The sequence below is a fragment of the Anguilla rostrata genome, chromosome 7, assembly GCF_018555375.3.
Source record: "Anguilla rostrata isolate EN2019 chromosome 7, ASM1855537v3, whole genome shotgun sequence".
NCBI lineage: Eukaryota > Metazoa > Chordata > Actinopteri > Anguilliformes > Anguillidae > Anguilla > Anguilla rostrata.
In genome coordinates this window covers 19,041,323-19,055,330 of record NC_057939.1, presented here as the reverse complement: position 1 = coordinate 19,055,330, position 14,008 = coordinate 19,041,323, and the positions used below count along the sequence as shown (strand labels likewise).

General features: G+C 47.2%; 1 protein-coding gene across 7 annotated transcripts in view; it reads left to right on the top strand.

Annotated features, from left to right (window-relative positions):
• The window catches only part of ppargc1a (peroxisome proliferator-activated receptor gamma, coactivator 1 alpha), a 235,210-nt gene that overhangs the window by 205,163 nt on the left and 16,039 nt on the right, over positions 1–14,008 (top strand). For 3 of the 7 annotated variants that reach the window (XM_064343471.1, XM_064343467.1, XM_064343469.1), the window contains exons 3-6: positions 9,230–9,424; positions 10,408–10,530; positions 11,747–12,185; positions 13,960–14,005. In XM_064343471.1, coding sequence (XP_064199541.1) covers positions 9,230–9,424; positions 10,408–10,530; positions 11,747–12,185; positions 13,960–14,005 — 803 coding nt within the window. Of the gene's footprint in view, positions 1–9,229; positions 9,425–10,407; positions 10,531–11,746; positions 12,186–12,445; positions 13,116–13,959; positions 14,006–14,008 lie in introns of those variants that run through there. The other 4 variants (XM_064343468.1, XM_064343470.1, XM_064343473.1 and 1 more) reach the window with 3 other exon arrangements.

Below are 14,008 nucleotides of genomic sequence, written 5' to 3'. Positions count from 1 at the left end.
ACGCCACCAGTAGATGTACCAGTTCGGCTAGGGCGGTTGAATTATCATACCGTGCTGTAGATCTTTTTTCTTTTTTCTTTTTTTTCTTGAACCATTAAAAAACATTGCTGTTCATTGCCATGCCTTTGTGAGTGCATATATTTACACAGCGTCATCAGATTATATTATTTATAAGTAATCTCTCTAACAAAACACAAAACTGTGTTAATATTCAGACACCGCAATAAAGCGTCCTGCAGCTAGTCCCAGTGTTATCATCAAGTGGCTGTCAATTCTGTTCCTTGGCAAGGGCCTTCACTGCATTTCTTTGAAACACTCCAGTGCTCTCCTGCATGTTCTCTGGCTCATGCAGGGCAGTCTGTCCTGTTTAAACAGTGCTTTAGAAAGTTTAAAATCCAGGAGGCATAAACAAATGTATTCACTTGCAGACTCGGTTTTAAAAAGAAGAAGAAGAGCAGGGTGGGGGAGGTGGTTAAAAAAAAAGAGCACTTGCAGCCGGCAAACGGTCCCCCTAGGGCATGTTTGGAAAAGAGCAAGTTAACATCTTCTGGTAGTTGCTTGGCTAGCTTTCTTCAGCCTGTCCCTGAAGTGGAAAGCTGCTGATTCTCAATGAGCCAAGGATTAGAGGCGCAGTACTTTGTAATCACGCCCACCTGAGCCGAGGCATGTGCTGCATTATCCACATCATATTGGAGACATCGCCCGTCTGCCAAATCCACAGCCTCCCCCCTCCGCTCGCGCCAGGACTCCAAGGGAGAGCAGGGGATGCGTTTTTGGTGTGGTGTGAGTGTGTGTGTGTTGGGGGGGGTTGAGTTTCTATATGTCTGTGTGTATGTGAGGTGTCTGTCTGTCTGTATGCGTGTGTGTGTGTCTGTTTATGTGCAGGTGTGTGTGTGTGTGTGTCAGAATGATGAGTAGTGAGTGCCTTCAGTTCTATCACAGAGGCACACTGTTCTTTCTATTGAAATGGGAGCAGAGAGCTGAAACAGGAGAGTCAGATGTTATGTTTGAGGCTGCCCTCTACATTTAGGATCAAATGTATGACCCCTGATCCAGGATCCATTTCAGTGCGGTAGGGGACTCTCACGCTGGGGATGTCCTTTTTATAAACATGCTTCCGCCTTTATTAGGCTGGGGGTGAGTGAATGTTGAACCTTTTACAGATGAGGAACTCCCCTCCCTTCTATGGTGCTGGCTGCCGGGTGCCGGGGGTGTGGTGCAGGGGTCTGTTTTGGCTTGTTGGGAAAGGCACCTCTTCCGGCAATTTCCTCCCGGAGCTCAGACACTAGCGCACCCTGGAGCTGCGCTCGGAGCTGTCACGCTGTATAAAAAGATCAGATTGTGGTGTTTACATGCGTTGAATGGCCAGCCATAGTAGTGCCTTTTCTCCTGCGCTGGCTATTTTTAGTCCGGGACTAATCTGCTTTAAAAGCCTTTCAGGGCTACTTCTCTTTAACCTGGCTGGACAAGCTAAGCCAATAAGCTCTGCCATCTGATTGTTTCCTTCCTACGAGAAGGCAGAAGTGGACAGAGCATCGCTGCTTTTGGTTTCTTGATGGGTGGGAATTAAAATGGAAGATTCCAAGAAAGCTTTGTCCTTATGCAACCAGTGTAAAACCACGGCTGCATCCTGCTTGCATGCAAAACAGATTTAAATCCATGATGAGGCGTGATGTGGTATCAGTCTCAGGTGATCCACCTCTTCCCTCAACAATAAAGGATATTGATCAGGGGTGCGGACACTGTTATACTGAGTCACTATCTTGGTGGGGGTAAAGATAAATAAATTAATGACTATTCTCAGCCTTATGAGCAAACTGCTCAGTCTTCAAAGTATTACCCAGAATGCTTCATATTTTTATTACTTCTACTTCGCCATGCTCGGGATTTATTTTTATTTGGCTGCTCCTATTTTGCATTTCCTTTCTCTATTTTGTATGCTTTTTTAGTGATAGAATGCTACTCTAATAGCTGCTTTGTCAAACTGGATTTTTTTTTTGCCATAGAACTCAAGTTCAATTGTGATGATGAATTTTCCATTACTTTATGCCTTTGCTTTGCAATTTGCAACCTCCCAATGGCCCAGCTGGTGACTGTTTCAAACAAAGATAAAAATTCTACCTACAATCTAATCGGGTATACCTACATACACCTTGAAATAATTACATATAGTCATACAGTACATTAAAATAAATTGCATGAAAATAAATTGATCAAAAATGGATACAGGTTTATATTTTGTGTACTGTAAGAGACCTACCATACTGTAATCTAATACAGTATGGTGGATTTTGAAGCGCCTATCAGCGTTATAACACCTGCCTGAAGCTTTCTGATATGTAAAAAAAAAAAAAAAGAGTTTCAGGAATGTTAATAAGTGTTATTAACACTGCCTTTTTAGGACGTTATGTGGGCAGTAACATATTTTATTCAAAGAGGACACTAATTGAATTCAAAAGCATACGCCATGGGAATTTTAAGTGTACAATGTATAAGAATTACTCGTATGGAAAAGTTCAGTGCATCCCACCTCTGAAACTTGCCATTTTATTATCACACTAGCAATCTTCCTTTTCAAAGTGGGTAAACTAATTGAAATGGAGGGAGCGAGGCAATGGTGTGGTTTCTCCCCTTCGTATGTAATCCTCCTTTCTTTGTTTGATGCTGAAGAGGACTACTCCACTGCACCGTTTCATTCACCATTTCATTCCCAGCTTCTGAAAAAATACAAATATCTGTGGTCCTGTACAAACGGGGCCGGCCTTTTTTTACAAAAAGAAGTCCGCTGCATTTACTGCAAGGAATGAGCCCTGCAGTCCGAAAAAAAATGCAATTAGAAGGTCTATGAAATCTAGTCAAGTAATCCCTTTTACAAAGTCACGGCCTCGGAGTGCCGGCCTCCAGTAGCATCCTACCCAGAACAAAAAATGTCAAGGTAAAAGGTAATGCGTTTATTTAGTAATCAGCAAATAGCTTTTATGTAGTCTGTAAGTGCTGAGGTCTGGATGCTGATAAGATCATTTGCTTTCAGGTGTATTCTCCATATTATACTCAGCATTGAGTGTAAATTGAATAGCGTGACCTTTTGATACTGAATCAAATTTACTGCATTTCCAAAGATTCTGTGGTTTCAATTACCATAAATTTTTGATATTGGGTCCATAACCCCATAGACCAGTTCCTGCATAACAATGTCTTATCACTTTTGTCCCGTTAAGTGATATCTTCTTTTGCTCGACTCACACCAGCATCCTCCTCTTCTGAACTCGACGTGACAGATGGAAAGCTTTTGAGCTCTGATGTGCCTAGTAGTGTCTGAAAGGTCACTGGCCATGAGGTTAACTGAGTGCCTGGTTAGGAAGGAATTTAGTAAACCCCTTCTTCTCAGATCCATGTAAACCTCTAAAAGAAAAAAAAACGTCAATTTTTTTGTCCCAATAAGCTACATTTCCCTCTATTTAGAATTCCCTTCCTCTGCATTTTAATTTGTTCAAAGGGGTGCTTACTGGTACAGATTTATTTGGTGGCTTCTTAACCAGGTAGCTATTTGCATAGCATTTAATGTCACGCTCTTCGATGGCTGTGTTTTTCCATATTTATCTGTCAGACTTGTTGATATATAAAGAGCGAATCTCGGAATATGCATTTCCCTTTTAATATAAACTGTTGCATTTCGTCCCGTCACCTGGCTTTGCAAAAAAAAAAAAACAACAACACAAAGGAAACTCAAACAAGATAATGTATCATAATGACTTTTTAAAGAAGCCCCGGGCAACTGTCACATGGTAAAGCCCAAAACAAAACCAAGTGTTCAGCAGCCTTAGATACAGGTCCTCCACACACTATTTTCACTCCGCTCATTATTTCTGCAGTTTGAAGTGTCCCCCTGGGTTTGGTACTTTCGTAGTCGCTTGTGACTAATCCTCTCGACAAATTCCAGTCGCTTGAGATCTCCGGTTGTCATCAGCTAAGGTGGGTGGACAATTTTTGGCCCCGGGGGGTAGTTCAGCCTTCTGTTCCTCTCCCCCTCTTAAGTCGCTGGTGGAAACACCGTCTCGCAAAATTGCCTTTTAAACAGTCTGACTTCTCTGGGTTTGCACCAGGCTGGCCATTTCAAGTTTTCCAAGACCTCCAGTCTACAAATCAAACACTTTCACAGCACTTTTTGTGTTTCCTTTGCCTGCGCTGCAGCTGCAGGCCCTTGAACTGGATCTTTACATAATTCTGTAGTGCTGTCAAGGCATATCTCTGCCTGCTGGCTCCTGAATTTGTGCTGGAAAGTTCTGCTCAGAACTTAGCGCTCTCACACCTACAGGTGTTGGCATCAGCAGATTTAAGCCCGCCTGGCTTTTTCCCCTGCCTGGTTAGGTCAGGCGGGGACCTAATTGTGGCAGCTGGGACACGAGCCTGCTGTGAGGACATCACAATATATTTATATGCTGACCTGAGGTCAGCTGTGGAACGGGCCCTGCGAACTGCGTGTAAAATGGGAGCGGCGTGGTTATGCTGATCCCAGGTGAGCCGCAGAAAGCTTTTCCCTCTGAGCCCTGATACTTCCGACGGTCCACCGCCTCAGTTTATCCCCTAGCGGATCAGCAGATCAGCAGACTGTTAATTAAACTCTGCCAGTCGCAGTTTTATCTGTGCTCCACACTATCAGTCAAACTGCCAAATTAAGACATAATGCAGAATTTAGTTGTTAGTTCATTAACGTGAACCAGCCCACATGGAAAGGCCTGCGTTTCTCAGTTCAGGTGCCCTGATCCAGGTACTGGAGTCCAAGCTACCGATGTCTGCTTGCTCTTTTCTCAGCTAGCTCACCCTAGCTGCTCACAGATTGGTTTTGATGTCGTCCTCTCACTCTCGACTGGGAGAGGCGCCGGTGACAAGTCCTGTTGTGGCATTAGTCAGCCGGAGTGAAATTGCCTGAAATCAGCAGCTCAGGTCACCAAAGGCAGTGGCATTTAAGTAGTCTGTGGAGGTCTGCTTCTGTCTCTCTTTATCTCGGGCCGGCAAGCCGGGCTGAAGAGATCCGGAATGTCAGCGCGCTCAGAAATTCAGCGCTGGACGGCCGCGCAGGGATGCAGGCCGGCCCCCGCTCAGGGAGCAGGGCGTACGGGTGTGGGGAATGGCTGCCACTGCTGCTAACGCTTCTGCGGCTGCCTCTGATTCTGCTAACGCTAATGCTGCTGCTCCCTGTGGTTTTGCTAGCGCCAGTGCTGCCGCTGCTGCTACCTCTGGTTCTGCGAATGCTAATTGTGCTGCTGCCGCCTGCGGTTCTGCTGAAGTTAATGCTGCTGTTGTCATTCTTGCTGTTGTTGGCGGAAGGGGGTGGGGGAGTGGGGGTTGGGGCAGCTGTTGTTTTCTTTTCTGTGGGGTCAGGAAAAGTTAATCCGCGAAGTAAGGAATGCCTTGGCATGAACTTGAGCGATTGTGTTTTCTGAAGTGTCGGCCTGCTCTCGGCTCTGAGAAGGGAAGCTGGCAGCGGGAGGGGGAGGTGGGATTGGGGGGGGGGGGGGGGCATTGGCATTTGAATAATTTGAGACGCTCCCGAGTCTCCTATCTGGACAGAAAATGAGATTGGCCTCTTGCTCCGGAGGCGAGTCCATTATTAGTCCAGTTGAGCGCTGGCGGCCCTGACAGTTCTGTATTTCTCTTTATAATGTATGGTGCGGCTGACAGTGTGGCTGCACGTACGCCTCTCTAAGAAGCTTAACATAATTATTGATTGCTGGCTTTACGGTTCCGAATGCGGTGATTCCTCGCTTTTTTTTTTTTTTTTTCCTGCGTTCGTGCCGGACGACCGTCCGCCCCGTGCGATTTGTCTCCCCCGTCTGCTCCCCGTCTCCCCCTGCCATATGCTGTGTCTGTGCGACTGTTCAGTGCACGTCAGCAAAGCTAACATTTTGCTGCGAGTGACTTTGATTTATTTCCCCTGAAATCTGGGGCCTGGGTAATAACGCAGAATGACATTATTTGTTTATCAAATCTAATGTGTTTTCTACGTAGAGTTCAGCTGTGGCGAGGCATGTCTCTAATTCTGAGGCCACTGTGATTAGGAAACCTGCCCATTCAGTTAACCTCATCCCAGGGACAGCTTTGAAATCTGAAAATGAAAACGCTGCAATTAAATAGTCAAGATAGGAATTTAACCCAAGAAATGCTCTGGTCAAAGTATGATTATGATTTATTATTTTCTCTGGCTGGGTGCACGTGTTCGTTGAGCAGTTTTTGACAGGATATAAACAGCAGTGTACATCTCTCTTTGTTTTGTGCTGCCCAGTTGAGATTAGATTTTTTATGCATTTTTGTAAGCATTTAAACTATTCATTTCGATTTAATGTGTTTTTTAATGGTGCCCACAGCCTGCCTTGACTGTCCAGTTCCCTGTGTGTAATTTAGTGTCTGGGTTTATTGCTGTGACGCAATGTAGTGATTTTTTTCCCTTGCTCTAAAGGTTGTTTGTATACCGTACATGCAATTTGATCCCCAGCACTCAAGAGTTTTCCACAAAAAAGCAATTAGGGCTAGATTTAAATTTGCAATTTGCCTGGGAGTTCAAAAGTGTACATATTAAAAAACAATTCCGTTATCAGTGCCATGAATAATATCTAAGGAACACAATGGTGCCATAGAACTCCATAAAAGAGTTAAAGCAAGGACAATTTCAAAGACAACCTGTCTGATAACAAAAGGCCTCACCTGATAATGAATGACTCGTGTGCGCTTTCTTTCTCCAGAGAGGGAGGCAGGGAAGGGGAGAAGGAATGAGCTGCTCTCTCTTGCCAGTATGTTTTATGGCTAATTGAACCATTTTGAGTAAAACAGCATGAATGGCACCCTTTAGAATTGAATTAGGTTAATATATTGTGATCTCACAATTAGCCCTGGATTGTTAAGATCTCTTTAATTCTGTGAGGTCCATTAACTATTCTGCGAGGGAGGGGGGGGGTCGGGGGGTGGGGGCCTCAAAGAGACCATCTTTCTTTCTTTTTTCCTCTCAGCAGCTGTTACCTGAATCAATAAAGCACACTTCAGTGTTAGCCTGGGATGCTGATCCTACCCCCTTCGGACACATATCTTACCAGCTTGTTTCAGCAGTGAATATCACAGGGGTTTACTGGAGGAGGGTCAGGTTTTGGGCTGGGAGAGGAAGTTAATTGAGTGGCATGAACAGGTCTTCAGATGCTGCTGGGAGTCATTAGATCTGTGGGGGGTCGGGGGGGGGCAGGGGTGGGGCGGGGAGAGGGGAGGGTGAAGGCAGCCTCCCCTGAATGTGGAGGTGGGGGTGGGGGCGCACTTCTGCCACACCCCGTTCCATCGCTCCTCTGCAGCTTTAAGGACGCTGCTGTTTGGGGACAGCCGGAGCGCTGCCTCTTCTCCACGGGTCCTCAGGAGCTGGAGGAGGATATTAAGGGTGATCCTCGCGGCTGCACATTACGCTAATGAAACCGTAGCGCCGCGACGAGCGCCGCGCCCGCGAAACGGAGCCCGCAAACTTCCTGGCCCTCTGCCGGCTCAAGGTCGGGCTGCGAGGGGGGCGGGGGGGGGGGGATGCGCACCTTTTCCATTTGACCTTTCAGCGCTGGTTCTGCCTCAAGGCCGCTGGAGTTTGCTATCAAAACTGCTCTTCGTTTACGGTGTGGGGATGGGGGTTGTCAACCTTAACCGGTTTGTGTTTTTTTTTTTTAAATGAAGAACAAAAACACAGTCCAAAGTCTTTGCTTTGAAAATTTTTTTTTTCTTCTTTTTTAAGTGTAAACCAAACAGATGGTTAGCCATTAAAGGGAAGGGCCTAAATCATTGCCGTTACAATATCCAAGCTGTGAGACATGTAGTTTTTAGTAAAGGCTCTTGGTGTTTGCCCTATTACCTACCTACCCAGCAATAGAGAGAGTTACAGGGAAGCCGTGGATGGCGTAGCCTCAGGGGCTGCGCAGCGGCAATCTGAGGCTCTTTGTTAGCGTTTAAGCGGCATGCTAATTTGCAGGAAACCGTATCCTGCAGACTGTTGAACATCAGTGCCACGCTGCCCTACTTGGCATTTTAGTATTGCTCCGAAATAAGTTTCTCTCTATCATTTTGAGTCATTAGTGAGGAAGCGTGCAGCCAAATGAGAAATGTCATCCTGGCAGACCTCTAATTCGCATTTTCCACGTTGTCAGTGGCAAATCAAATGCTTATTACTGTATCTGTAATGGGATCTCCCCCCCTGCACCCCCCCCCCAGTCCCCCCATCCCCCAAAAAAAGAAACAACTGCTGCCTTTATATTTCAAAAGCTGCTCTCACCAAGAGGTATCTGTGGTGGTCTGTAATATGTCATAAAATTACAAATCGGGTGGAAAGAAATGCAAAGAGTGACCATGAGCGTGTGAGACTTGTCCGGTGGAGCACCACTTTTTAATGCGATGGCTCGCTCTTAACTGGGTGATCACCACCGCAGGGCATCACCGGCCAATGTGAATCCCATACTGTGCCTGAAAAGGCTTCCTCCGGTTGGGTGTGCTTGGGAGCTTCCCAGAGTAATGAAGTGTTTATCTTCGTCTGCCTTCGGTCCCATGTGTTTTGTGTGGGAACTTCCAGCACAATATGCCCATTCCCTTTTTGCTCCCAGAGTAGCTTTTGCTTAGACGACATTTGCCTGTTATTCCTCCCAAGGAATGAGAGAACACCATGGTTAATACGCGGCAAGCCTTATCAGAAATGGTAATGTCTTCCCACGTTACTATCTTTGGTGCTTTCTGATACTTAAAGAAAAAAAAAGAAGAAAACTACAGTGCCTCAGAAACAGCGTGGCTGTAATTCTCCTTATCTGAGGATTTCTCGCAAACATCTTGCTGTCAAGCTGATCATTCTGTTCTGAAGGGAGAGTTTGGGACCGAAGCAAGTTCTACTGTATTGTTTTCTTCCCTCACCACCCCCTCCCAGCCCCCGAAACTTGCTGTATGTCAGCCTTGTTAATGGATTTCTAGGGGGAGATATTATTTTGGTCCAGTAAGCTGCATGCTTAATATATGAGTGGCGGATCTGACTCATGCAGAGAGAGAAAATAATAAAAAAAACAGCACTGCAGATATTTTCTGAGGGGGAAAAAAATAAGAAGAATTTGGTATTAACAATAAAGTACGTTACCCGGCGAGCGAGCGAGCGAAAATGTAGAAAAAGAAAAAGCCCCGACTCCTCTAAACTGTCCTATTTTTTCCTGTTTTCCGTTTTCCCCCTCCTAAGAAGATAGATGATGAAAATGAGGCCAACTTGCTGGCAGTGCTCACAGAGACCCTGGACAGCATCCCGGTGGACGAGGACGGATTGCCTTCCTTCGAGGCCCTGGCAGATGGGGACGTGACCAATGCCAGCGACCAGAGCTGTCCCTCCACGCCCGACGGCTCCCCCCCTACCCCGGAAACCGAGGAGCCGTCTCTGGTAAGTTTCTCCCCCAAATAAGTGCATAAACCCTCCCCCAAGTCCCCCGGTACACACATTTTTAGTGCTTGGTGCCCATCTCTGTGAGTGTATCGGAGCCACGAGGATGGAAGGCAAAGGCGGAGGTGAATTGACATCACCGAGGTATTCATTTCACCGCACAGGATGCACGTGCTGCAACGGCTTTGGGTGAAGATATATGACACTTTGATGAATACCTCAAAACGATGATTCAGTGTAATGGTTAGTCGGGATCTCTTTTCCATGGGTGGTGCTTTGATCAGAAACGGCGCAGGGTAAAAAGGCCACACGGACATCTCATTTAACCATGGAAAGAGACATGTCTACAACTTCAAAACCGATGGACTTCTGAACAAAAGGATGCATAAGCTCGAATGTTTATTGTTTATGCATTATTGTGCAGCCCTGACACAAGCCATTTTTATAAAAATAAAGCATAAAAAAGAAGGTGAAGATTCTGAAAGAGCAGCACATCTGCTTTCTGTATGGAGGACTGCAAACCCCTGTGAGGTCACTCCTTTTCCTTTTGAGCAGTGGCTTCAGCGGCAGTACTGATGTGTTCTGTTTTCACCGCTGTTGTGTTTACTCTGTTGGCTCCGCATAATAGCAGCCAATCCACATGTTCATCCGTGGTATCATTATTAGGCGTTGTGCAGAGTCACCTGTGTGCAAAATCATCGCACCTGTTGTGGAGACACGGGTTTCTTGTCAGGTTCTCATCAGCCGAGAATATGAGCAGATTGCAGATCTGAGACTGTATAGGTTGCGTTTGTGTTTTTTATTTATTTTTTTTTATTCTTGAAGACAAATCTAATTACCCAACACCCCCAGCGGCACAAAGACAAAAGCCCATCAGCCCTTCTCCGTGATGGTTTAATTAAGTGTGGTTGAGGATGCGTAATAGAGCACGCATGCCCATCCTCGCGCATAAACCCTCTCCTCCTCTGTCTTGCCTTTTGCAGCTGAAGAAACTCCTGCTGGCACCTGCTAACTCACAGCTCAGCTATAATCAATACACAGGTGGCAAGACACAAAACCATGCAGCCAGCAACCACAGGAACAGACCAACACCTGCTGTCGTCAAGGTAACTCCCCGTTGTAGTGTTTACATAAAAAGCGGCTTCTGTGGGCCTCGATGTTTTGCTTGTATCCTTAATTTCTGTCGCATGCTTGGAGCGCATTAAACGTGCGGTCCCCTGGTCTCTCCCCTGTGCCATCTTACGAAGAAAACAAGGTGATTGCTGCTGGGTTTCTAAGCGTTACGCCAGGGTTGGCATCTCGTTAGCTGTTGCTATATCCGCTTTTATATACCACTCATCTAAAGGGACACAGCTTTCCCCCCCCCATGCGAATTGTGACTGATGGTTTGAACCAAACCGTTAAATTAACTTAACTGCTGTCCCCAAATTGCACAGATGTTTGGTTTCAGGAGATGGAATATTTGTTGAATATAAAAGGGGAAATGCAGAATAGAGCCATTCTATCATTGTGTCTTTAGAATTTATCCTTCTGTGGAACACTGCCGATATAGTGTAAGGCAGCTGATTGTCAAGTGGTTGTTGTTTTTTCTGCATTACAAAAATAGCTTCAAATGGAACATTCCAAATTGTATTGTACCATTCAAATATAGGAGTGAAAATATATACTCAGATTACATTGCAGATATATAGTAGCATGTAGGAACTTATTGTTAGTGCAGCAGAGCCGTACAGACTGTGCTGACTGTAGCTTTTGGTCCCGTAAGGCACTGCATAATTGGCTATTGCCAGGGGAGGAAGAGTTTCCGTCCACAGGGCATTCCCTACCTCATCACAAAACAGCAATTACTCTTGTCGTTTGTGCACTTGTGGTTTTCATGTGTGCTGCATGTGTGAAGCTGATACCAAGCAGAATGAATAGAACTGGTTGGCTGCATATATATTTTTTTCAGGATGTGAAAAGAGAAAGAGAATTAACAATTAAATAAATGAAGAATTAGCTGGCAATTAGCTTGAAATCAATTTATCCTTTTTTTTTCTTGTAAATTAATGTTGCTTGTACCCACAGAACTAGAGGTTGATTGTATTATTCTGATGCAAATTCGCTACACGGTGTAAAATTATATTTTTTTTTCAATCAAATGGATTAAATTGCTGCCCGCAAAAATTTGTGAATATGAATAAAAGCAAATAGCTGGCTGCATGAAATGAGTTTCACTCTTCTGCTGGGATTGCACATTGTGAGTTTTGCCCTATTTAGGAAACCACTGATTTTAAAAGTGAGGTTGAGTGTTCCTGGTGTGTCCCCACCCCCCGCTCACAGACGGAGAACCCCTGGACCTGCAAACCGAGGGGAGCCTGTTCGCAGCAGACCAGGCCAGTGAGACGCCCCTGCACTGAGCTGCTCAAGTACCTCACGTCCGGCGCCGACGCCCTGCACACCGAAGCCTGCGAGGCCAAGAGCGCCCGGGGGGGCGGCGGCAGCCGAGACAAAAGCGGAGGTGTTTGCCCTTCCTCTTCCTCGTCTTCCGCCTCGCCGTCGTCATCCTCCACCTCCTCCTTCTCCTCCCTGTCCTCCTCCTCCTCTTCCTCGTCCTCTTCCAAAAAGAAGCCGGCTCCCTCCTCCCTGTCGCTCCAGCCGCAGCCGCACCAGCCGCAGCAGCAGCAGCAGCCGCAGCAGCAGCAGCCAGCGCAGTCGCAGTCGCTGTCCCAGCCGCAGCAGCAGCAGCCGCAGCCGCAGCCGCAGCAGCAGACCCAGCGAGGTGAGAGCCAGGCTGCTGCCGGGTGTTGTGTGGCTGGTGTGGGTGCTGGGAAGCGGAGAGGGTGCGTTCACGGGGCTGGCACTCAGGGACGGTCTGAACCCACAGCACCTGCTCCTATCCCCCCAGCCCGTAGGAACGGCCGTGGCAATGCCCGCCTCAAACTGGAGCGCAGGCCGTCCAGTGAAGAAGGAAGGCCGCCAGGTCCGCAGCCGGCCCTGGACGCGGGGCGCCTGGCAGCCGCTAGGTTCATTAGGTACATGCATTCTTATTCTCTCCCTCCTAGAGAGATGGGTCAGTCAGGCAGCTGTGGCCGTTGCCGTGAGGAGGGAGGCGTTTCGGCTAGCGAGCGCCCGGGCGGGGCCAGACACACGCATACGCACACCGCAGCCACGGTCCAGAGAAGGGAGGAGTCAGGGCACCCTATACTCAGCCAGCTGCTGATGTCCAAGCGTAAGCCCGCCCATCGCCATGGTAACCCACACCCAGCTGTTCTCTCCCACACCAGCTGGGGCATTTCCCTGGCAACCGCCCCCTCGGTCCCCAGAGGCAATAGGCCTTCAGTGCGGGCCACTGAGAGAGTTCACACAGAGACGTGCGCGGCGGGTCGCCAGGGTGACAGACAGGTCAGGTGGTCTGTTCAGGAACTCTCAGCTCCTGTAGCGGCCGTGGGGTACTGTGGTAGTGAGCCAGGAGAGGGGCTGAAGGTGGGGTGGCTGGAGGGCCCCATGGAGCAGGCTGGTTGTGTTGGGGACGATGTTGCTGAAGATGTATTGGGCAGCCCCATATCCTGGGCACAGACAGCCCTGAGCCCCCTCTTCCCAGACTCTGTAATTCCAGTAGGAGACCTCAACCTCTCCATGACACAAGAGCAACAGCTACACAGTCAGGCATTCTGCAAGCCCCCCGACGACCGGGTCCTTCCTCTGTTAGGTAATCTCTGCTGCATCCCCGCCCTCTCTCTTCTCCCCCTCTCGTTTTTTAACCGCTTCCTTAGTCTGACTCCGCACTAACGCACCTCCCCCCCCCCCTCCCCCCTGCTAATTTGAACCTAACAGTCACTTTGAAAACAGTCAGGCAACTGCTCCCTCTATTCCAGGAGACAGCAACTTTCAAAAACAGGCTGCAGGGAAGTGATACACTTTCAATTCGCACCGAGCGCTGGCTCGAGATTAAATTTAGTGCGGAGGGAGGAGGATGTTATGTCTCGATACATTAAGGCATTTTTAAGTCAGCCAATTTCTGGCTAGATCAAGCCGAATGTTTGTATATGGAGTTTCAGCCGAGCACTGCTATAATGACATAGTTGTTTAACTGAAAGGCATTCCTTAGCTGCAGTTGGAGATAATCAGAGCCTCAGGCAACTGCACAAGCTTCCTTGACTGTTCTTTCTGCCTCTGCTCTCATTCTCTGCATGTTAAAATTGCTTTTAAAGTGTTATGGTCGGGTTTCATGCGGCATAATGTGCTGTGTTTGTGCTTTTCCTTTTTCCCTGTCCGGGTGAGTCGGTTAGTCGTGAACAGCTCTGAATCAGAATGCATATGCCATTACTCCATCCTGCCTCAAACAGTGATTTGTAAACCAAAAAAATGGGGTCTAGTCTAGTTAGAAGCCATCACTCCCAAAGAACTATGGAAAATATTCTAGTCATACGGGGATGGGTTTGAGAAAACACTGCTGTCAATGATCAAATCTGAGATTGATATGTAGATGTGGAACTGATGTGGCTCAGTGTGATCTAGTTAAATAATTACCCATGCTCCTTTGTGTTCTACAGCCAAACCAACCACCTTGCCACTTCCTTTGACCCCAGAGTCTCCAAAGTA